This window comes from Mya arenaria, chromosome 4 (assembly GCF_026914265.1).
Source record: "Mya arenaria isolate MELC-2E11 chromosome 4, ASM2691426v1".
NCBI classification, from domain to species: Eukaryota; Metazoa; Mollusca; class Bivalvia; order Myida; family Myidae; genus Mya; species Mya arenaria.
The window spans coordinates 13,362,960-13,387,630 of NC_069125.1; the positions used below are offsets into that span (position 1 = coordinate 13,362,960).

General features: G+C 34.8%; 1 protein-coding gene across 3 annotated transcripts in view; it reads left to right on the forward strand.

The window, feature by feature from the left end:
* The window catches only part of LOC128231290 (hemicentin-2-like), a 28,518-nt gene extending 11,364 nt beyond the window's left edge, over positions 1-17,154 (forward strand). For 2 of the 3 annotated variants that reach the window (XM_052943915.1, XM_052943916.1), the window contains exons 2-17: positions 1,264-1,623; positions 3,272-3,616; positions 3,843-4,130; positions 4,333-4,641; positions 5,339-5,614; positions 6,328-6,630; positions 7,449-7,730; positions 7,927-8,214; positions 8,409-8,720; positions 9,229-9,522; positions 11,201-11,359; positions 12,257-12,296; positions 12,661-12,743; positions 13,186-13,210; positions 15,965-16,041; positions 16,544-17,154. In XM_052943915.1, coding sequence (XP_052799875.1) covers positions 1,264-1,623; positions 3,272-3,616; positions 3,843-4,130; positions 4,333-4,641; positions 5,339-5,614; positions 6,328-6,630; positions 7,449-7,730; positions 7,927-8,214; positions 8,409-8,720; positions 9,229-9,522; positions 11,201-11,359; positions 12,257-12,296; positions 12,661-12,743; positions 13,186-13,210; positions 15,965-16,041; positions 16,544-16,599 — 3,497 coding nt within the window. In that variant the 3' untranslated portion in view covers positions 16,600-17,154. Of the gene's footprint in view, positions 1-1,263; positions 1,624-3,271; positions 3,617-3,842; positions 4,131-4,332; positions 4,642-5,338; positions 5,615-6,327; positions 6,631-7,448; positions 7,731-7,926; positions 8,215-8,408; positions 8,721-9,228; positions 9,523-11,200; positions 11,420-12,256; positions 12,297-12,660; positions 12,744-13,185; positions 13,211-15,964; positions 16,042-16,543 lie in introns of those variants that run through there. The other variant, XM_052943917.1, reaches the window with a different exon arrangement.
* The last annotated feature ends 7,517 nt before the right edge of the window (positions 17,155-24,671 follow it).

Below are 24,671 nucleotides of genomic sequence, written 5' to 3' on the forward strand. Positions count from 1 at the left end.
ATGATCCGAAGGTGTGTGTCTTATAATGCCATATGACCCGAAGGTGTGCGTCTTATAATGCCATATGACCCGAAGGTGTGTGTCTTATAATGCCATATGACCCGAAGGTGTGTGTCTTATAATGCCATATGACCCGAAGGCGTGTGTCTTATAATGCCATATGACTCGACGGTGTGTGCCTTATAATGCCGTATGACCCGAAGGTGTGTGTCTTATAATGCCATATGACCCGAAGGTGTGTGTCTTATAATGCCATATGACCCGAAGGCGTGTGTCTTATAATGCCATATGACCCGAAGGTGTGTGTCTTATAATGCCATATGACCCGAAGGTGTGTGTCTTATAATGCCATATGACCCGAAGGTGTGTGTCTTATAATGCCATATGACCCGAAAGTGTGTGTCTTATAATGCCATATGACCCGAAAGTGTGTGTCTTATAATGCCGTATAATCCGAAGGTGTGTGTCTTATAATGCCGTATAATCCGAAGGTGTGTGTCTTATAATGCCATATGACCCGAAGGTGTGTGTCTTATAATGCCATATGACCCGAAAGTGTATGTCTTATAATGCCGTATAATCCGAAGGTGTGTGTCTTATAATGCCGTATAATCCGAAAGAGTGTGGTTAATTTGTTATTTTCCACCGAATGTTTGCTTTTTTATTTTTACATTCATATCTGCCTTGACCTTTTTGTTGGCTAGATTTATTCTTGCTTTAAATAGAAGATTTTGATTCATTAAAAGACAATACGGGGTTCACTGCCCAGCATTAACGCGGTAAAGTCGTCTTCTATATGGGCAATATCGACTCGTCATATTTTACGAGAATGTTGTTGATTATATGAAATCAAAAAAACATTAGGCGACAAACATTAAAATGTTTTACGAGAGCGAAAGGTTAAATGGTATTGTTCAGAATACGTAGAAAATATTTTTGGCTACTTAAAAATAAAACCTGATTCGCTTTTGATATGTTTCGCATTGTTTGTTCAAACATGGCTTACAGGGTTGTGTGTTCTATTTTGACTTTTTTTTCGGAAAAAGAAATAAAAAAAATAGAACGTTGGTTTAAACTTTTAGCATTTGTTTATATAAATGCGCTTAATCGACGAACATAACATTCATTTTGCATGGCCTTATATGTACCGAGTTTACACAAACTAACATATCTGCATTATTATTCCTGTTATGTCCATTTTCATTGTACGAAAGTTATTAATATTTTGCCTTATATTTACCACGTTGTCTAATCTCTTTTTAGCCACCGGTGCAGTGACACTTTCCCCGATCAACCCCGAGGGTCTGGAGCACGAGCCATTGACATTGACCTGTGGCAGCAATGAATCGACAGTTACTGGGTTTGGATGGCAACATTCAGTGACAGAATTTATCACTCAGACGCGGATCTGTATCATGTATAATAACTTAACGTCAAGTGGATGTTATTTTCCTACTCCTGGATGGGAGCCAAATCCTGTTTTGTACAGCTACGCCTGTCCAAGTCGAACAAGGCACACACTGACCATAAAGAATGTCACAAGTGATGTTATCGGAGTGAAATGGAGGTGTATGACGTATACACCGAACGAAGCTAGCAACATCGTGACTATTACCTTGAAAGGTAAGGAATGTTAAGATCCACAGCGTAAATCGTCATAATCAGGATCGGTCAGTCATTCTTCACATTTAGCGATTGGATTCCGAATACCAGCATTGCCGCAGGGAGTGACCACAATGCATTAAATACTTTTTTATCGCGACATCGGCTTTTCCGTTCATGGTAATGTCTATGAGGAGCAAAAGCGTTGCAGAATTTTCAGTATATTTAAGGTGTGTTTCGTCTATAATGTTATATTTTTATTCTCAAACTAAATAAAAATATCTATTCATATTGGGAACGTAGTGTATTGACGATTTAACGACTGTACTAATACACATCGTTAATCGGCGACGAGATTGAATATTACTATTTTTGTTTTATTTTTCGTATGGTGCATGTTTATTAGTAAAAAGGTTTGCTTGTTCGATACTTCAAATTAGAAGACGAAACACAGTCATCCGTAAGACAAAGAAAATATTTTTTATAGCAAATCAACATGTTAATTTTCATTCTTTACTTTTATTTTGATGGGAACACTGTTTGGGACATGACGATAATTTTCCATAACTATATTTAGTTTACAAACGACGATACAAACATGACAAAATAAACATCGGAATATAAAAAACACAAACCATTTAATGCAGCTAAGTGCACAATATGTAATCCCTTTGCAGACTTGAGGTACAATTTTCATATGAAGGGACTTTGAAGTCGAACCTCGAGGTATACTGAGCTTACTAAAACATAAAAGTAACTTTCTAATAACTGGTAGATCTTCGTTAACTAATAGTTGATATATTGTGTTCAGTGAAAAAGACACATGTTGCAGGATTAGAATTTGAGACCATTTAAATTACCGTTATTAAACATATTCATTTCTAGGTGTCTTATTTTATTGGGTTACCGTAATTTTGAAAGTCTATGTGTGTTGCCCTTCCATTTTCGAATATCAAGGCTCAATACTTTGTTACATTAATCTTAAGTCCCAACAAGATGCAGTTACTTTCTACGACTTTCAACATTTGGCTTTCAGACTCAGGAGAGATCTATTTTGTAAAAAACAACATATTATAGAACACTATTAGAAAGAACACTACCAATCTTATGTATTGAGTCATTCATTAAGCAATAGATGAGACTGAGATCACCCTGTATTACACCAGCGAAACTGTTATATAGTCACTCTTGCGCATTTTTATGGACAGTAATGGTACCTTATATATATATATCAAGGAGTCATGCTCGTGTACGCAAAACCAGGTAGTCCGTAACATATAACATATATTAAATGAGTCTCTGACTACAAGATTTCTGATTACTTGGATAAAGTAGGAAAGACAATTTGAAAAAAGCGCGGAGACAAACATCCCTGATCAAACTCGTTTTCATCTGACGTTCTTTTTAAATATTTACCGGGAAATATTGAATTTGTAAGAACATGATACCACATTGAGTTGAATTGAAAACCATGTGATTAAACATTTTTCAACCATTTCATATTATTATTGAATGGCCAGTTTTCGCAACAAATTAAGAGCACGAAAATGTGAAACATTTTATATTTGACTAGTGGTATGTAACACACGCCATCAAACTGAAGGTAGCTTTGCAACATAGCTTATATTTCTGAAAACATGTCGTTCTATTCTGCTCTTTTTTATTTTAGTTCCCGTGCGGTCAGTAGTCTTAAAGACTCCCTCGATGGCATCTGTTGTGGTAGTTGAGAAGTCCTCTCCTATTGACTTTTGGTGTGAGGTGCCACGTTCACTTCCCAGGTCAACGATACAGTGGTACCATGACAACAGGACCCCGGGTGAAACAGATGATGATGTGCGGCTCTCCAAACCGCAAGAATCCACATCGGATAACGACGATTTAACCATTAAAACTACCAGCAATATGCAATTCACACCCACACGTTATCACAATGGAGTCCGCGTCTACTGCACTGCTTACAATGGCTATGGGAACACGCTGATGTCAGATAGGCAAACACTCATCAATGTCAAATGTATGCTAACCAAATATAAATTATTAAATTTCAAAGTTGTACGTAATACCTAGCGCTTCTATAGATGAATGTATAATTATCATTACTATGTACTAATTCTTACTAAAAATGGCATTGTTCGTCTATAATAAGTTATGCATAGCAGCGATTGGAATTTTATTGATGACATTCATTAGACATTTACATTTGTGTATTTAAATACTCACATCTAGTTAACAACTTCTAGATTCTCCAGACGGTCCCCCTGTAATTCGAGGGGTTACTTTAAACTCTAATTATTTCGCAATACACTCTACCAGTCAACTGCTTACTTGCTCGATTATTGGTGGAAACCCATTGGCCAATATAACTTGGAGCTGTTACGGAGGCACAGTGGGTATCTTGCAAGTTTCTGGACAGAACGTTTCAAGGACGGTGACATGGGTTGTAGGGTCAAAAGAACAGCCATGTACCTGTATTTCAAACCAGGAAGTGGTCGGAGAACAACGCTCCAGCATTAATGTAAAGGTGTTATGTAAGTCCAAACTTAAACAAAACAAACACTTCTTTGTAATATACAAACCGATGGGTTGATTGTCTTGAAGTGCTTGAGATACTGTTGCATTTGAAACATTATAAATATTGTCTTTTTTATAAAAATTATGATGGTGTACAACACTCTTATGTGTTTAGGTTTGTTTTGTTAAATATAATGTTATTGCGAAACTACATTACAGACCCACCAGATCAACCTCGATATGACGTCGGTAACACTAGCATTATTGCGATAGGAACGATACGTATCGTCAAAAATAGAGCGGTTGAGATAACATGCAAAAGTGACAGCAACCCTGCACCGTCAGTGTGGCGATGGAGAAGCCCTCTGAGTGCAGTAATTCAGGCTCCAGGGAAGGTTTTGTCCATCCCAAACCCTCATTTGACTGACGCTGGTGTATACACATGCGAGGCGGAGAATACTATGGTTCCTTCGCAGGGGTCAAGTGTAAAAGGCAAAAATAGTTCATCCGTCAACATTGAAGTGCTCTGTAGGTACACTTATCAAAGTATTTGATAAATAAGTAACTGTAACTGTCTGTAACATGACGCCATGTGCGACTTTTAATGCGTATGCTCGTACGTTACTATAGAGATGCTCTTTAAATAAATCGAACACACTAAAGTTAATAAATTTTATGTAGCAAGGGTTATTATATGGTCGTTGAACTCGTTTGAACGACTAAGTCTACTTTTATGTTAGTGAGCTAAATAAATCAAATAAAGAATACATGCACGAACGTAGCTAAAATCGTTATAACACTATTATAAGAAAAACAAAACTTACATCATAATGTTAAAAGCCCAAAATTTAATCCGACGGCGTTTCGGTGATAACAGATCAATGTCGTAGTATTGAAGAATTCTGCCTGATATACATCCCTATTTTTTATACTGCTAAATAAATATGGTATGCCTAATGTGTTAATCTAGCACTGACGTCAAGGGACAATCGTGTTTATCCTATTGAGAATGTCTTGACTTTGACAGATCATGCATGAAGCATGCACTGCATAATAACTAATCCTTCTCGTATTAGACTTCTTTAAATCATGAATAACGAAACCAATGCATTGTTACCTTCCTATTAATATTATAAAGTAAGTAAATGTAAATGTTTACATACACCATATGTATATTAGATCTGTATTTACTATTCTATTCAACAACGCCTTCATGCATTTGTAGACCCGCCGTCCACTCCCGTGTTTCACTGGCAAAATGAGACCGGGGCCATTTTACCAGACAACACCGTTGTTGTTGTAAAAGGGGACTACTTTACAATCATTTGTGATTCCGACTCTAAACCAGGACCTCCAGCTTACAGCTGGACAAATAAACAATGGACGGTTACCGCGATTACTGATGCGCAGAAAACATGCATGGTATCTAACACATTAAATCCCTCCGGTTACAAGGAGGAATCGGGCTCTAACACAGCCACGGTGAAAATTGAAACGCTCGGTAAGTATCCATAAAAGTAATTCAAAATTGCTGTAATTGTTTTAAATTTAGTAATTCGTAGAAATGGACCAAATATTTGGTCTACCATGATTTTAAATATAATAAATGAAACGTTGCCAACGCTCTCGAACTTTTCAGAAGAAATCAATATACGCAAGTAGCATATGGGGCACGGTTGTAGGGGTCACACAATTTTCAAAGGCAATTAACTATCAGCCTTAGTGTTCAAAGATTGCATTACGTTTGCGACAATATTGTTGTTAACAGTAATGTTTAGAGATATACAAGCAACACTGTGTTTGTCGTAATATTTCGTGCATCCACCGTCCGAGGAATAAGGGGCACAACAAAAATGTGGGTTCCCTTAAATAGTCAACCTTGTATATTGAACAATCGTTGTGATATAGCTGTAGGATACGTATTGCACGGTAAGCGGGTAACCGTTCTGGTACGAGAATAATTGCATAAGCGAAAATAATATAAACAGTTAGTTTATAGTTGCATTATAAATTTGTTTGAAAAGTAAAACGTACAAAATTTAATCGGCAGTTAATAGGGCAAAATTTTATATTATATTAAAACGTTTATAGTGCTACTTGAACTTCCAGGTGGCTTATAGGAATGACCACAATAATGTCTGACCAATAGGCCGTGTGTGTTTATACGTCTGGACTTATTTAAACATAGAATTACTACACGTGCATGTACTTCAGAACCACCTGGAGAACCAACGTTCAGCTACATTGACTGCCAGAACAAACAAGTAACCTTTGTTGAAGACATAAAGGTTAAACTTGGCATAGATGTCAGTGTTACTTGTTCCTCTACCGGAAAACCACAACCGAGCTTCCAATGGTCTTCTCATCAGTCAAATTCCCCGAAAACCTTCTTCCTACAAGGTGTCACCAGGCAACATAATGGGTCCTATACATGTACGGCAAGGAATACGATGAACACGACGTTCACTGGTTTAAGAGCTGGAACAAAATCGGCAGCCTTCAACTTAAATGTTTTGTGTAAGATTGATTTTAATCTTGTCTAAGACAAGTGATTAGGTGCCTTTGCGGTAACTGGCGAAATCCAATATTTACTTGTAAAAAATGGTTTACACAATATTAATCACACTTCATAATTTATGAATCAATTTGGAATTATGGAAACAACATTTTGCAGTGCCTCAGCCAGAACATTAAAGTAATAATTGTTTGATTTAGGCTAACTGTACTTTTCCATAGTTTGAACACTTTCTTCAAAATAAATGTATGCATGCCTCAATATTAAAAAATGCATTTAGATAATTTTACCTATTGAAAATAATGGAAGACAACGTGTGATATGTCAGTGTGTTTTTAAGTCAAATATGTACATTTAGTAATAATAACTACAATGATTTAGCAAAATATGTGCATAGTGCCATTGTATGATTCCGAGACTGTGATTTTATGCTCTACTTCATTGCAAGCACTTTGGTAACTGATATTTTCTGATCTCAATGTTCTAATGTTAATTGAATTAAGTATACATTTAGTTATATATCGTATTAGGTTTTGATCGTAATGTAGTTTTGACTATTTAAATGCCATTGAGGTCATCTTGTGAATTATAATAATTTATAATAAGCTTTGGGCTGCAACTTCAAAAACAGGGACAATGAATCGTATTGGTTATTGATCCATGTATATACTGATATTATTTAAATCGATATTCATGTACACAACATATTTCTGCTCAGCTGCTTAAATGTAAATATAGTTTGGTCGTAAATGCGCTTAATCCACAAATATTCACATTATACCGTGTGAATCATAACGTTTATTTGGTTTGTTTAATGTAGATCCGCCATCAGTCGGTTTGATTGAGAGGCTGGTTTTGTTGGAGGGTGGAAATCTTACGGTGAACTGCCCGGTACAGTCTGGGAATCCGGTCATATCGACCATCAAATGGACAAGACGCGAAGGCATCATTACTACATCCACGACGAAGGTCCTCAAACTTGTAGCCGTACAAAGACATCAGTCAGACTACTACAGGTGTACAGCGACCAATAGTATGGTACCGTCAGGATGTCCTCCTGAAGATGGGTCGGATTTCTCCGAGACTTATATCGACGTGCAATGTAAGGAAATAAATTAAGACGTATGCCTAAAATAAGAGTAATATATTTTTCACATCTGGGATTTCCGATAACAATACCGATTCAAATCAGCATGAACTACATTATCGGATAGTAGAACACTGCGCTTGTTTTACAATAAGTCGATGCACTCCATTTATCGCTCATGGGGTGATTTATGTATGTTGACATATTTCAGATAAGGCGTCCATCGAGAGCTTTCGGGAGTCATCCAATCCGGCTGATGTCGTAACGTTGAATCAAGGGGACCCTTTAAATATCACCTGCACTGTGGACAGTAATCCCGGGTCATTCATCAGCATCAAGAACTCCGGTCATGTATTAAATACCACACAGACTGGACGGAGCATTAGTTACAGTGAAGGGAAGAGTTCGTGCGAAACTAATATGGGCGTATATAACTGCTTAGGGAGGAATGATCACAATAGCGGCTACGTTAACAAAACTCTTACTATCCTTATCAGATGTACGTTTATCTTGTGTATAACTGCGATTAACGTTATTAAGGAAGCTGAACTTAAATCGTATGTAAAGGGATATCTTTAACTCGTTATGTTTGTTATTATTTTTATTCATATCACTCTTAAATATTTCTAATTTTAATTCGGTAAATCCACATCTAATAGAACTGATTATATAATATCGACATATAAATTCCAGGTGGACCAAGAGTACCACAGACTGTCACTTTAATAAAAAACGTGACCAGTGATACCAACGTGTCTGCAACTTTGTCCTTTACTGTTGTCGCCTATCCAGTAAATGTTCAATACGTGTGGAAAAAAATAGAGTCCGAAACATCTTTACGTACACTTGTAAACGACTCCAAAGTTACTATTGTCAAATCGGAAGATGGACTTCAGTCAAACATTACTATCGGAAACGTGCAGGAATCCGACTTCGGAGAATACAGTGTCACGGCCACAAATACGATCGATTCGACATACGAACACTTTTATCTGGTTCCACAAGGTATTTGCATTCATTAATAATTCTGAACAATAGAAAATTCCTCTTAGATCTAACCATTTGTGCCACCCATTGTGGTCATTTATTTGTACAAAATCAAACATCGTAATTCCTCAACATGAGGAAGCTACTAATAGAATGCTATTTTAAAATGGCCCGCTGAATTTGATAATCAGAATCTTTTTTCCTTTTAAACTAAGCCAAAAACTTTCAAAGATAGTTTAGACAGAAAAAAATGAATAGGTAGGAAAAAAACGACACTTTACATATTATATAAGATACTTTGCAAAATGTATACTGTTCACTTTCTTAGTGGCTATTATTATGAATAATATACTGATATGGTGCCAGTCATCCGTCTAAATGTGGTCTGAACATTCGTATTTGTACTACTTGTCTATAATTATGATTCTTTTTAAACATATAAAATGCTACTCTCCCGAATTAAGAATGTTAAATACTTATATGATATGGATTTTATTATCAAGCACAAGTGATATGTTTGTTTAAGCAAAACCGGAGACGCCAAAAAGATTAACATTCAGCGAAATTACTGTGTCTTCCGTGGTACTTTCCTGGGTGCCGGGTTTCAATGGTGGTCTTCCACAGAGATTTGTTATCCGATACAAAAGAAAGACAAATGCCAGAATCGAATTTCTAAAGGAAATTGATGATATCGGTGTATATAATGAGACGATTGATGATTTAAGTGTTGAAACAGAATACGAAGCAAATATACATGCGGTTAACTCGATTGGATCGTCTGGGAGCATAAGCATATTCTTTACAACATTGCCTAAAGAGGGTAAGTGCCATTTGTTGCTCTTTCAATTGAAATATTTTAGTATTACTAAGATTCAAACAATAATATTTATTTTATATTCACTTTTAACGTTTTGATCCCAATTCACGATGTGTATACTTTAAAATGTTAACCCTATTATAAGTCAATGGAAAATTCGAAATTGGAACATGACAGTTTAAGGAAATTGAGTGTTCTATATATTGTGATACTAGAATGGAAACTACAGGGACATGTCAAGTAGCAAAAAGGCACAAGTATAATATCCTGTCTAACATATATATAACTTAAATCCTGTCTTAGAAGAGACACTCAACCTACACATAGCATATCGATACATCATTTTAAGTATCAATACAAGTTGGGTCTTTACCTTGGCTATACTATCATATATTGCCGAGCGCCAGACAGAATGAGCTACTGGTATCCTACTCTGACGTGCATCGGTATAGCGCCGTCGTGGATATAAGCAAAACGCGATCTGTATGTCAAAGAATTGTTTAATGATTTCAAAGGCAAAATGTAACAATACACGTGTACTGAAATGTTCGTAAATTGCTTGCTCGCACGAATGTTGTGCGGGTGTGTCTTTTATTGTTCAGATCCGAACAAACAATGATCACTAACCTAACCGATATGCATTTAGGCTAGTAAATATACATTTGGCATTAATTATCATTTATTTAGTGAAAGGATTTAATATCTATTTTGAAAAAGTGATATTATCTTATTATCTTATTATCTTAATCTTAATATCTTATATACTAGAAAGTGAAAGTGAAATTTTTAATTGCAAGGTGAAGAATGTGATTCATATCAGTGTTTTATTCATAATTTGTCATCATTTAATAAGTGATTCTCGAATAGTCGAATAACAGACTAATTAATGCCTATTAAAGAAATATTTATTTTTAACGGGGATCCTATTCAGTCGCCGTATTTGCTTTCAATTGTCGACAAAAGATCGATAAACTATGTGACTTTGTTAATATATAAGAAACGACACACCCTTTTGCTTACTACTTAATATATTTCATAAAAGCCTTAAAAAGAAAAATAACATTGCCAAAACATTGTTTTCATATAACAATAGTCTGACCATTAAAACTCCCACTTTTTTCATAACCCACAAAGTAGTTAATGTCACTTGTTTAATTTCAATATTCTTTGATTAACGTATACCATTCCATCTCATTCGTTTTGTTAAAATACATGCTAAAAGCTGAACTTTATTGAAATCGTAGTAAGTAAATTAGTATTGAAATGTAAAAACATCATCTAGACTTGCCATATACTCCCTAGTTACCCCCCCCCCCCACACACACACCTTAAGCAAGTTTTATTGATAATAATTGATTAAAACAGATGGATATGTATTTTGTAATGCTATGTTGAGTATGTTTCCAAAGCGCAATAGGAACTATGAGACAGAGCAGTGGTTGAATTAACAAAATGATTACCAACTGCCAGAAGGCATAGAAAACTATTTCATCAATCAAATCGTTTATACTTTTTCACAGATCGTGCCCCAAGTTTTCACCGTTATGTCTTTATACGTTGTGTCTATTATTTAATTTTTGGCTTCATTCATTTGCATCTTAACAAAAGTTTTGGAAGTTATACGTCTACTGCGCTTTTCTTCGTAGTTCAAATTGTTTTATAAACGTTTATTCAATTACAGAACCCCTGCATGAAACCAGCGTTGGGGCATTGGTGGGAGGAACAGTTGGTGGAATAATCGCGATAGCTGCTATAGTAATAGCGATCGTGCTGTTTCTCAAAAGAAAGTACACACTGGACTGTACATGTTCATTCAACATGTCTCTTGCTAAACGGAAAGGTGATACTTTGGATTATTGACTTGATTCAAGAACAATTTATCTTAAAAACCTATGGGTAGGTAAGTTATGAAATAATTCATTTTTTCTGTTTCTGCTGACTATTTTATGCATCTTGTTGCATTACCACATGGCCGGGTAAATGAAGTTATACACAAAGTTTGGAAATCGCAAATTATGTTATTATTTTTGTCGCAAAGAATTTTGAGAAGTAGCTGTTTTGTGCCACATTTTCAAACTTATCATACATAACATACGTATACTACAATTTATCCCTAAGCTACTGTTTTGCACGGTCACGCATCTGCCTACAAGATGCAGCTCTGAAATGATAATATATGCATACACGAAAACAAAGAACGGTACCTTAGAGATTTTCTTAAGTGAATTAACTGTCAATGACAGTTAAACTAACTCTCATCACGGCCTTTCTGTTGGAAAAATCGTATATGATACCAAAATGCCTGAACAATTAGTTCTGTGTTTCGTTAAACAATGCACATTTGAAAGTTTATTCTTGCGTTTACTGGACCCTTTCATTATTAGACTTAACATATGCCATTCCAAATATGATATTACACCGATTGACACCGATTTAAATTACTAACCACGGCAATATGTAACACTTTATTAAGCTTTCTGGAACGATTATACAAAACTCAATTACAACGTTTTATACTGAGTTTTACTAGATATTTTGACAAAAACAAACACAACACATGTTGCCGTTTAAAACGCCAGCACCGTGCGATCATAGAACTATTGACAGACCAAAAAAAAAAAAGATTAGCACAGTTTTATCTTTGCCGATATGATGATATTAATTTAGTTTGTTATACAGTTTATGAACCAAAAAACAAACCAAATTAAAATGAATCTTTGCCACCGATGTGTTTCAGATTTAAATCCTGAGACAAACACAGAACAACGAATTGACACGTAAGTGTTGTTTTATGAAAAATATTCCCGCAATCGCCTGTCCAAGTAAAATGTACAATTTTGCAACATGTTTTGGTGCATCAAGAAGTCCAAAACAGTTTTAATACTACAGTTAATATATTTACAGCACATTCACCCAAAATTATAAAACTGCACACAAAAATAAGATCTGATTCATTACTTTAAAACCAATTCGTAAAAAGGCAATGTCCTCAATAGAAAATATGAATACAAAGCTATTAAACTATAAAATGTGTCATTGTTTATACTGTTTTTTTATTATCAAACGTTACTCTAAACTGTGATAATAATCAAATACACGGACATACTTCGGTGAATTTTTATTTTCTTTCGCATGAAACAGACATGATGCTGCCAATTCCGGATACAGTTCAGCGTATGAAGAAGTGTCCTTATCAAAGGACCATTCGGTTTATGATGCCCTCTGTCAGTACTTAATCTTCTTTTTTATATTGTTTGGCAATTCTTGACTTATATGCAGAACCATTTGTGTGGTTTTGAACAGTTGTAGTATCCAACTTAAGTCCGTTAATAAAATACACTCAGTTAATTAAAATAATATTGGTATCTACATATTCTCATTTTGTAGTCTACACGAGTATCTACTTATTTTAAACCTTCTGTAAATGCATGTTGTGTACATGCTCATTTATGCCACACCTCGAACATTGGTATTTGACCTTCCTCTTTTGTGTAGTTAAGAAGAATCTTGCTTCGTTTTAGGTTACTGTTAAACTTGTTTATGTAGTCTCCATTCGTTTACGAAGCTATACAAAACATCAATCATATTAGATAATAAACATTGATATACATGTATAACGATTTCAATTGTTTACCATCGTTTCTTTGTTTTTGTTTCGTTTTACAGACAACGGAGACAACGCAGACAATAGGTAAGTTAATGAAAAACCTAAAATTTACTGAAATATTCATACAAAACTATAATACAAATTGGATGTAATACAAACGACTTGCACTTTTTAACGCTGTATTTCTTTCCTTTGGAAACAGTTTTTTTTAATTATAAAGAATGACACCCAACCGATCACTCAATTATCAGGGAAAAGGTAACGACGTCGAATGACATCAACGTTATTATAACGCCATGGCGTAATTTAGGCTATATCTAGCTATTATTTAGATTAAATATATTTATAAAACTGTTATTTGCAATTTTCTTTATGACATATTTTTCTCATCTTGTAGAATGAGAATATCTGATAGTCGGTACTTCCTAGAAATATGTTATTTTTTATCCAGTGAACGCACTTGTGGTACATCTGCTTTATAATTCAATAACACACATGTGACTATTTATAAATACAATTTTTTATAGAAATTCGTGTCTGCAAAATAATTATCGTTTCGATCCGTGATATTATATCGGCACGTAAGGACGATAATGGCATTATTGACGTCATTTTCACGAAATATAAAATTGGCTGACGAATACCGGGTAGGCAAACATTAATACAAACAAAAATGCTTTTAAGGGAATTAAACTGAACTTTCCATGCAAGGATATTGAAATAAGTTTTACCGTTAATGACACCTTCCGGGTTAAGCAACGAGTACTACCTAGAACCGGATGTGTCCATGTTTTACTTTATCCGCCGAGAATGTTTATTATTCCAGCGAAATGGCTAGGAGCATTTAAGTCAAGATTATTATAAAACAACACCAATGTTTGATATAACCTGGTTGTACTTACATATTAAAATGATCGTCAATATCAGCCAATTAAAAACAATACACATTTGAAAAATGTAAATATTGCCGTCTAATTCCGAAAACACGTGAGAAAATGTTTGCTAATTTAAATTCCATTTAATTGTTATTTTAATATCTAATGCCATTTAAAACCCATTTGTAATGTCTCATTTTTATCGTTTAGTCTTACTGTTAATCCAATCCTATTCTTTTCCACAATTTCATTTTCAAAACCGGTTAAAATCATTAACAAATGAAAACAAAAATATATGCATTATACAGGATAATACATGGTTGTCCATGGCTTTCGGTTGCCCCAGTGGACAATGATAACAAATAATGTAAAATACTGGGGTATTTACCAACCGAAAACAATGTTCAACCATGTGTTATTTATGTCTCCCCCATTAATGGGGAGACATATTGTTTTTGCCCTGTCCATCAGTCCGTCAGTCCGTCCGACCGTACGTCAAACTTCGTTTCCGCTCAATAACTAAAGAACACTAAAACAAAAACACACCCAGGAACTTCATACTTGGTATGCTAGTTGGTCATGACTAGAAGATGAACCCTATTGATTTTGAGATCACTAGGGTCAAAGGTCAAGGTCACTTTGAACTTGAGGTGAAGAAACGGTTTCCGCTCGATAACTAAAGATCCTTTAGGTCCAGGAACTTCATACTTGGTATGCTAGTTGGTCATGACTAGTAGAAGACCCCTATTGATTTTGAGATCAGAAGGTCAAAGGTCAAGGTCGCCTTGACCTTAAGGTGAAGAAACGGTTACTGCTCAGTAACTAAAGAACGCTTGCACACAGGAACTTCATTTTCGGTATGCAAGTTGGCCCCTACTGATTTTGATTTTATACGTCTCCAGTCAAAAATTACAAAATTCATGTCCATCATATATTTTCTCTCAGATACGACCACACAATAGGGGAGACAAGCGCTTTTTCAAAAAGGCAATCTCTAGTTTATAAATAAATATATACTGTTTATAAATATATATTCTCTGCCTATGTTGATTTACGACGTAACGGCATGTGTCGATTTCGCACTTTTATATAATGACGTGAATTCCTGTGTAACTATATAACATTTGCCATGATTTTTATTTTATTTTGGTGGTGGTGGGGGGGTGTCATATATGTATGCATACAATTTCATTTAGAAGTGCTTATACAAAAGTGAAGTAACACAATTAATGATATAAAATAAGAGAATTATTTCTTACACAAGCCGGCTAAGGTATCCATGAATAAGGGTTTAAACAGTGTGTTACAAAATTTTATAAACTTTTGGCGTTTTTTTATGACCTGTTACTCGTTTAAAATTAAAGTAACCAGACCCGAGTTTGAACATTTTGGCCCAATCTCATGCCTTATCTCGTAGAAGCTGATTGAAAAAGAAGTCCTTGGCCTGACAAATGGGGTTACATTGTCGTTTAGGGAAGAAGATCATGTATCCGTCCAAAATTAGTAATAGTCTTATTAATACAAAAACAAATTATTGGACAGTTGTTTCCTAAAATTTGGGATTTGACTTCTTATAAATAAAAATGACATGATCCAGTAACTAGTTTTGGTACTTAAATGTGATGTGGAATTTCATTTGCTATTCCTTTGTGGTATTGGTGTATGTTGTATTGGTATGTGTGTGTGTGTGTGTGTGTGCGTGTGCGTGTGCGTTGTATGTGTGTGCGTGCGTGCGTGCGTGCGTGCGTGCGTGCGTACAATACGTGAATCTATCAATCTATCACTGAAACTGTAGTATGTAACATCCATTGCAATCCTAAAACACCCTGCTTTGTGATGTGTATTGATCAATACTTATTAAATGTCAACTGAAAACCATTGCCCTCATAAACGGAACGTTTTATACATTTGTGTAATAGATATTAACACAGTTGTAAAAAACAAAGATAACGTTGTATTTCAGACCCAACTCGCACATGTACACGCATTTGGACGCTTCCAATTCACAGTTGAGAGTATACTACGAAAATGTCAATAAAGGTATACACATAGTATCTTGTATTGCAAAAGTTGATATTTTGCCTTTTGCAAACGTCGAAGCAACTGTTTGCAAATGTTATTATTATTATTATTATTATTATTATTATTATTATTATTATTTATTTTACGTTTACAGTGTATATAACCGAATACATTCGACTTAATTGTCTAACCAATACATAAGACATAATGGGTTGGAACTCACAAGAGGCACATACTTTCGGCCGCTAAGAAAAGGACCCAGTATTGGTTTCTGCCCCGTGCTCGAACCTGAGAGCTTTCATCTGGTTTTATAATACAATATACACTGAAATACTTTTGAATTCCGATTACTGTTAACATGTTTTTGCATAATATATTTATATAACAGTATATTCGTAGAACGGTAAAAATGAAAAACAAACCCAGTATAGCTGACCAAACATGCACAGCACAATATCTTTCTCAACACATTGTTTGACTTTGGTCAATTCGTGGTTCAATTCTTTGCATTTGTTTACAGAAGATCCCGTTTACAACAACATGGCGCTGAAGAATCGGGTACAGACGGTGCTTTAAATGATAGGACTATCTTACGTCAATATTTGGTGTAAAAAGCCTTGTCGCAAATGTGAGAGATTAAGATTCATCAAGTGAAGAAAGGCCATATAATTCTTGTATTGGATAATAAAGCAAACAGAACTAACATTATGTCAGGAAACCTGAAAGTTACATTTTTGCGGAAGTATTTTATTTCACAAACTTTGCGACAGACCGCCAGAAGAACAAACCAACCACTGTGCTTCAAGTATACTTACTTTGTTTGCAGGTATTTTAATAATAACATAAAAAAAAATCGAAATATATAGATGCAGCAATGATATATTACACTCTTTTAGGATAAAAAATTACGGGCAAGGGCTACACAACACAAAGCTTTATTTTAATTTTGAATGCATTGTTTAACGAGATGTCAACAACAGTATGTCGAGAAAGCAGTGTATTTTAGAATGCCGTAGGTTTTTTTTCAATATTGAATGCCTTCTATGGTTGATAAACAAGCTGTATTGCCTGTCTGTCTATTAAAGTTATTTATGTCTATGTCAAATGTGTAAACATGTGAAGTTCAAATGTATGAATGATTCGTAAAAAAGTATACATTGTATTCGTTTGCTCTTTTTATTACTATTAGTAACATAGAGAAAGGCACTGTCTGTACTCGCTTGACATTAATAGGTAAGTATTTCTACATTTTACCCATTTACAACCAGTTTTATTTTGATCGTTTCTCTTGACATACTTATACTGGGGTGTGATTCAATATGCAACTTAAGTCGTACATCATACAGCCATACATCATTTACTTCATTCATTAGATTTGTTCGTTCTCACACAATCCGAATGGCTAAGTTGTACTTAGATCCAGTTAAGACCAAACTTGAGTACCACCCCTGGTAACAGCGTAAACTTACATATATTAGTGTGTTTATGCGCCTTGCGAACATGTCAGTATTGTCACCCGTAGCAAACTTTGATTCGTGTCAATAAGGAAAAGAAAACTTGTCACCTAAGGTCCAATAAATCCATCTTTTTTATTTGGTCCTTTTTGTCCTATAGCCAAACATGTCACAAAAAAAGATTACTTTGTTTAAATCACGAAAATGTGTTCAATTGACCTACAAAGTATAAAATATAAAGATCAAAGGCCAACTATATAATCGTTGGCTGGTATGAACGCAAACAATGCGGCGGAACAACTTGGACAACATTTTACTTAACCAAAACCAACAATGTACTGAAAAACAAGGTTCCGGTCAGTGCGTCTTTTCTCATTTTGTGACAAAGCCATTTCCGCTTGTAATATCATATAAATCAATTAAATACAATTGAACTTACCTGTTTTAAGTTCATTTTTACTCTTTATAGAATTTTAGTCTCGGTTGACTTAATGACACACTTTGTTAAATCTGCCCAACAACCATTATGGTAAATTTTCAATCAAATAATTTCAAAACTGTCAACAGTATGTGTATAAATAAGCTCATTCGGTCACTAAGGTTTGAGAAAAATTAAACATGAAATTCACTAAAAGGGAGTAATACATTCCAGAAACAGAGATGATGAACGTTTACTTTGCAAAAAAAAAAAGATTGATCTGGTAACCAACTTCTAATGCAGGAACATGCGAACTGCATTTGATATCATCTACTACAATTTACTTGAACAAGATCAATGTAAATACCTGTTGCCTATGCATTATATTTGCTGTCCCGAAATATAACTTTAATTAAGATTAAATGGCATTATCCATTCAAATGTTTTTTCTAAAGATGCCATCTTAGTAATGTGTAGTCAGTTTCAACTTAAAGTTTGTCCTTGAAGGCGTTTATTTGTTATTCCAAGTCGTAGCTATGACTAAAAGAGTACATAATTTTTTTTTAAATAAATTATATTTTAGGTGAATTAACTGTTAAATAAAAACCACAAACTCCTATGGTATCAGTACAGACAAATTATTATTATTTCGTTTGACCCTCTCAGCATAATATTCTATCACACTTAACTTGTTTAAAATATTATCTTAAATATTCTGTCAAAGGATAGTTGTATGCAACCTCTTTATTGAAATCATACGATAGTCACATCTACAGTTTTTTTTCTGATCGTGTATTTGTTTCTTTAATCATGTTGGTAACTCCTATGTTTGCAATATACTTAAATGTCAGAACTATCATGTTTATTTAGCTTTAACAACATTGGAACGGAAAAATCGTGATTTAATTCTTTCCCCATCGTATCTGCCTTCTGCGTTTCAAGTGAAATGGAAACAGAAACTGGCCATGGATCGATTAGTTAAGCTCATACCATTTAATATATAATATAACATGACCAAACTAAGCTCACGTATGATCCATGTCATATTAAAGTGTCAAGAGTACTAGTTAAACCATTCACTTATTCCATTTTAGAACTACAAATTCAACAGACATGGAATATAATTTATTGTCATTATTTTCATTTAATCCATATATGTAAATAAATTCATTATTTTGTACAGCTTTACATTGATCAAAAACTCAATGTTATTGTTAAATGGATATGCAATATGGATATTAATATATACAAGAACAAAACTCCACAAAATCTGGCAAAATATATATATTTTGGAGAAATTAATTGTTATCGGCTGTAGGGTAATGAGAACTTTTGACGTTTCTCTTCTGATGACAGGCGATGCGACCAGACATCACATGATCAGCAGTCATGCGATCAGAAGTCATGTGACGAATGCGATGAGACCAGTCATGAGAACTACACTTTAGTGGAGGACCTTTATGAATCCGACTTTGAGGTTCTGCACGAGTAAAGTAGTTTAGTTGTTGTACTTTGACAATATTAAGGAAGCACAAAGTGATTTTCCGTATAATCCTAATGCAGAAATGACGCATGATATCCCGATCGCGCGAGCCCCTTTGGGTGCGCTTAGAACAAGATTAGAATACATACCATCACTGAGGTTACTGAGGATGGAGACTACAATATCTTTAATATCTTTAAGCCACTGATAAACACTACAAAGTCGGCGCGTCGTCCGTCTGACTAGGCCAGTAATTAGCAATAGCGGATTTCCTCAGTGACAACGAACAATTATGCGTTATCGAGTTTAAACTTTTGAAAGACACCGTCACTTTCCTGCAAGATAATGTACTTTAAAATTGATGAAACAGTCTCAGCTAGCTGCAAGTAACAAACTTAAAAATGATCATCTGAGTTATTCCAAGGAAATGCTAGACTTAACAAAGCAAAATGTGCCGACGTTATGGAAATTGGTTGAAAAAGTACGGACGTACATTCCAAGAAAATTCAATTTTATTTTAGTTACACTTCATTGTTCACACTTCCCAGTCTCTTTTCCAAATTTTACATCACTGAATTTGCTTTTGGCATACTCTTGAAGTATGCCTTTCTTTCCAAGACATGGTCGATATAAACAATGATCACCGTGATGATGCATATCCGATTCTTTTCGTCCACCTTTTTCATTTACGGGTTCTATCAGGTACCGATGCAGATTCTATCCGTAAAAATCGCAACAAAGGTGAGTACATCTCAGCAATTGTTCGCCTTTTTATAGTCATCTTATTGGTATTTTGGAAAATGTCTTTGTTTTAAAGAATGCCCATATTATTAGTGCCTGTTAATTAATTGGTATTTAAGAAATCGTGTCAAATTAACCAAAAAATGACGACATTTTACATGAAAAACCTAGGCGACGAGCAGAAACTGTTTGTGTGTGTGCGTGCGTGTGTGTGTGCGTGAGTGCGTGCGTGCATGCGTGTGAGTGTGTGTGCGTGTGGGTGTGTGTGTGTGTGTGTGTGTGTTTCCTCATGACTTATTTAACAATATATATAAACGCATAGCAGTTTTATCCAAAGAACCATGTTTGAAGTTAATCTAAATACATTGTTTAATCGTGTTGTAGGGACTTGTTTTTGTTTTAAGACGTTAACGGAACAGCCATAGTGGTCAACTAATTCTACTGGTACATGTATTGGCAAGTTAGATGTTACTGTTTTCGACTCTATAAAATAGTTAATGCTAGAGGATTTTGTGGCTATTTAGTATACACGCTCGACTGGATAACTGGTGGAGCCTATATCAGGGCAAATAGGAATCTGCGTTATGGTATCGGTCTCAAAAATAAAAACAATGAAAATAGTTTATAAGTTTTATTTTTTCCCACAAATTCTCTGAAAACAAAAGGTTTGTAAAACATTTATTTATCGTTCTTTTAAGATCCTTGTTCCGTAGTGGGAGGATGCTAGGAACATCGGGTTCACTTAAACACAAAAACAGTTCTTTGGTGTGCATTTGGTTGGCAAATATGGTATGATTTCTATACATGGTAACAGTAATTATATAATCTGCTTTTTCTTGTTGTAGGAAACAGTCATGAATAAATAGGGAGGATGAATAAAACTCATTCAAAATAAAAGTGACTAGTAAAAGTGCTTATTTTTATGTAAGGATAAAGAATTTGAGTTTACGGCCCAGGGAGTTTTGCAATATAGAAAAGTCAATGCCTCGTTAATGCTTTTATATTTGCCAGAGTACATGCGCTTGCGTAAGCTTCTAAATAACTCACATTATAAAACCAATTAATATCCAATTGGAATGCAAATAAAAATAATCGACAATTTATTTCTTTCCAGGTAAATTAATATGTATCTCCAAAAATTAACGGCCTTGTTTCAGCATTCGCCTATCGAAACCAAACAAAAAATATTCAATTGTTTAGGAAATAATAATAGTCATGGCTGGCAACAGCAAAAAAACATAAAGTTATTATAGTTCACTTTAATTTGTATAGGCAAATAAGCAACATGACTTCATAACTTTCACATAAGAATTAGGAAATTAAAGTTTTTTGTTTACTAATTATTCATACAGGACGATCGTATCCCGTATCTCAAAATCAACAAGTAATTAGTATATTTTGATGTTCATGTATTTAAAATGTCTGAAAGTGCCTAAAGCGATAAAGATCCCTGCGTTAGGTCGTACCATGGGTCATTATCGCCGACGGTGTATTAACATATAATAATTTATCATTTTGCATAAGGCATGAAAACAATGTTTTCGGTTTTCGGTTTGAAGTCCTACCCTCAAATGTTTGCCCCGACCCTAAAATTGTTTCAGCATTTGGTCAGTTTAGGAGTTAAAATGAATTATCAAATTTATATTATTAAGAAAAAACTGATTTACAAGAATTGATTTCATGATGTCAATTTTGTTATTTTTCTTTCTGGACTTCGAAGACGAACATGCGTTGAATAAGTTATAAAAATATGATATATAATTTATATATTGGCGACTTGCGTCATTACAAATGATAATTGGTGTTATTTGTGTTGATTGAATTTTCCTTTTTTAAATTCTTCGTTCTATTTAAAGAAAGATTTGATCGTCTTTTCCGACTGAAAATAAACAACCAATCTGAGATGTAATTTTGTGCAAGTGACAAAATATATCCGGTGCCTAAAATTCTATACAACTGCTCATACTAGATAGAATATTATCTGAACCAACAAGCGAATAATTTATTTCCATTTTTTATCCCAAAGATTATGTACAAAAGTAGAAAATTATAAAATACCTACTTCGATATCTTCTTTGAAAAGATAAACGTAATTTTCAGGATGTAAATACATTGTAGCTGATATTAAATAAGTTTAACTAATAAGTTTTTTTGCATGATATTTCCTTGTAGAATTTTGATCGCTGTTTTATTTTCATTGGTTAGATGAATAAAACGATATGGGGCTTTCATAATTGTGTTTTTATTTTGTAGATAGTTCATGCAGTTATTCTTTAGGTATCAAATCACAAACATACCTAAAACACTTACGGTTTGTTTAACCGGTTTATACTTCGGCATTCCATTTTAAACGTAAACATGACGGATAGATCCATATCGGTGTGGGATAGGTTCCTTCGTCAAAGGTGGTGTAAGGGAGCATTCAAATCCATGTCCGCTTGTGACCGGGAATGACATGAAATATAGCTTGACCAATAGTCAAAATCAAGCACAAGATTTTGTCTCATTATTGGCGAATAAAACTAATTTTAAGAGACACTTGTATGGATTTCTTTGCTTTCTATAACATTAAAATAATTTCTACGTTAACGTTTCTGTTAAAGACCGCTTGCGGGTGTTTGTTTTGTTGAGTAACACAACTTTCGTCACTTTCACGATTAAGATCGTTTAGATAGGTTAATACAACTTACCGATATTGGATAAAAGGTTGGTTCTTTTGCATTAGACAGCCTATTCCCATAAGTATATTCACGCCGTTTTGGGCGGCCAGTTCGCTATCTACCCTTCAGATATCGCCAGTCGCTTCTTCCGTCGCGTAGCCGTGACGCGTATGTAAGTGTCGACGCTACGCTGATCGCCGAGAACCTCATTAGTCGCGTTACTGTAGTGCAAATGCTAAGCATTTAAACCATGCTAACTGCCGGTCAAGTCCTCCTAATCGTAGCCATTAATTATAAAGGCCACGCAACCGGGTGCATATAAAGGCGCCTGTAGCACTCGTATTAACCCCTCACCGTGTCACGGAGTTGTCCCTGAGTATCGCCTTAGCCACATGAAATCCCGTAGGCGTCGTTTAATTTAATGAAGGGTTGAATATAAGACATACTCACGTCGCATTGTATTCTTAATAACCTCTCTTTCCCATTCAGAGAAGCCATTCTGCCACTTTAATGCGTTTTCGTTTTGTTTGTCTTCAGTGTCAGTGTAGTCTCGACGTTCTTGCGAAGCGTCGCTGTATTCCTGGTTTTCTTGGTTCTCATGGTCACATGACTCTTCACATATGTTAGCAAGAGTACCAATTTATTGTGTGTCAAGAAACACTGATATTGTCTAAATATATCCTGAAGTTCAGTAATTCAGATCTTTAAAGAGCATCTTAGATTACGCATTGCGTCCGTATTTTTTCAACCAATCTCCATAACGTCGGCACATAGCTCTTCGACATTTTGCTTTGTTAAGTCTAGCATTTCCTTGGAATAACTCAGATGATCATTTTTAAGTTTGTTACTTGCAGCTAGCTGAGACTGTTTTATCAATTTTAAAGTACATTATCTCTGCAGGAAAGTGACGGTGTCTTTCAAAAGTTTAAACTCGATAACGCATAATTGTTCGTTGTCACTGAGGAAATCCGCTATTGCTTATTACTGGCCTAGTCAGACGGACGACGCGCCGACTTTGTAGTGTTTATCAGTGGCTTAAAGATATTAAAGATATTGTAGTCTCCATCCTCAGTAACCTCAGTGATGGTATGTATGTCTAATCTTGTTCTAAGCGCAACCAAAGGGGCTCGCGCGATCGGGATATCATGCGTCTCTTCATTTCTGCATTAGGATCATACGGAAAATCACTTTCTGCTTCCTTAATATTGTCAAAGTACAACAACTAAACTACTATACTCGTGCAGAACCTCAAAGTCGGATTCACAAAGGTCTTCCACTAAAGTGTAGTTCTCATGACTGGTCTCATCGCATTCGTCACATGACTGCTGATCGCATGACTGCTGATCATATGATGTCTGGTCGCATCGCCTGTCCTCAGAAGAGAAACGTCAAAAGTTCTCATTACCCTACAGCCGATAAAAATTAATTTCTCCAAATATATATATTTTGCCAGATTTTGTGGAGTTTTGTTCTTGTATATATTAATAAATTTGCATATCCATTTAACAATAACATTGAGTTTTTGATCAATGTAAAGCATATAATGTTGTTTATCATTGTACAAAATAATGAATTTATTTACATATATGGATTAAATGAAAATAATGACACTAAATTATATTCCATGTCTGTTGAATTTGTAGTTCTAAAATGGAATCAGTGAATGGTTTAACTAGTACTCTTGACACTTTAATATGACATGGATCATACGTGAGCTTAGTTTGGTCATGTTATATTATATATTAAATGGTATGAGCTTAACTAATCGATCCATGGCCAGTTTCTGTTTCCATTTCACTTGAAACGCAGAAGGCAGATACGATGGGGAAAGAATTAAATCACGATTTTTCCGTTCCAATGTTGTTAAAGCTAAATAAACATGATAGTTCTGA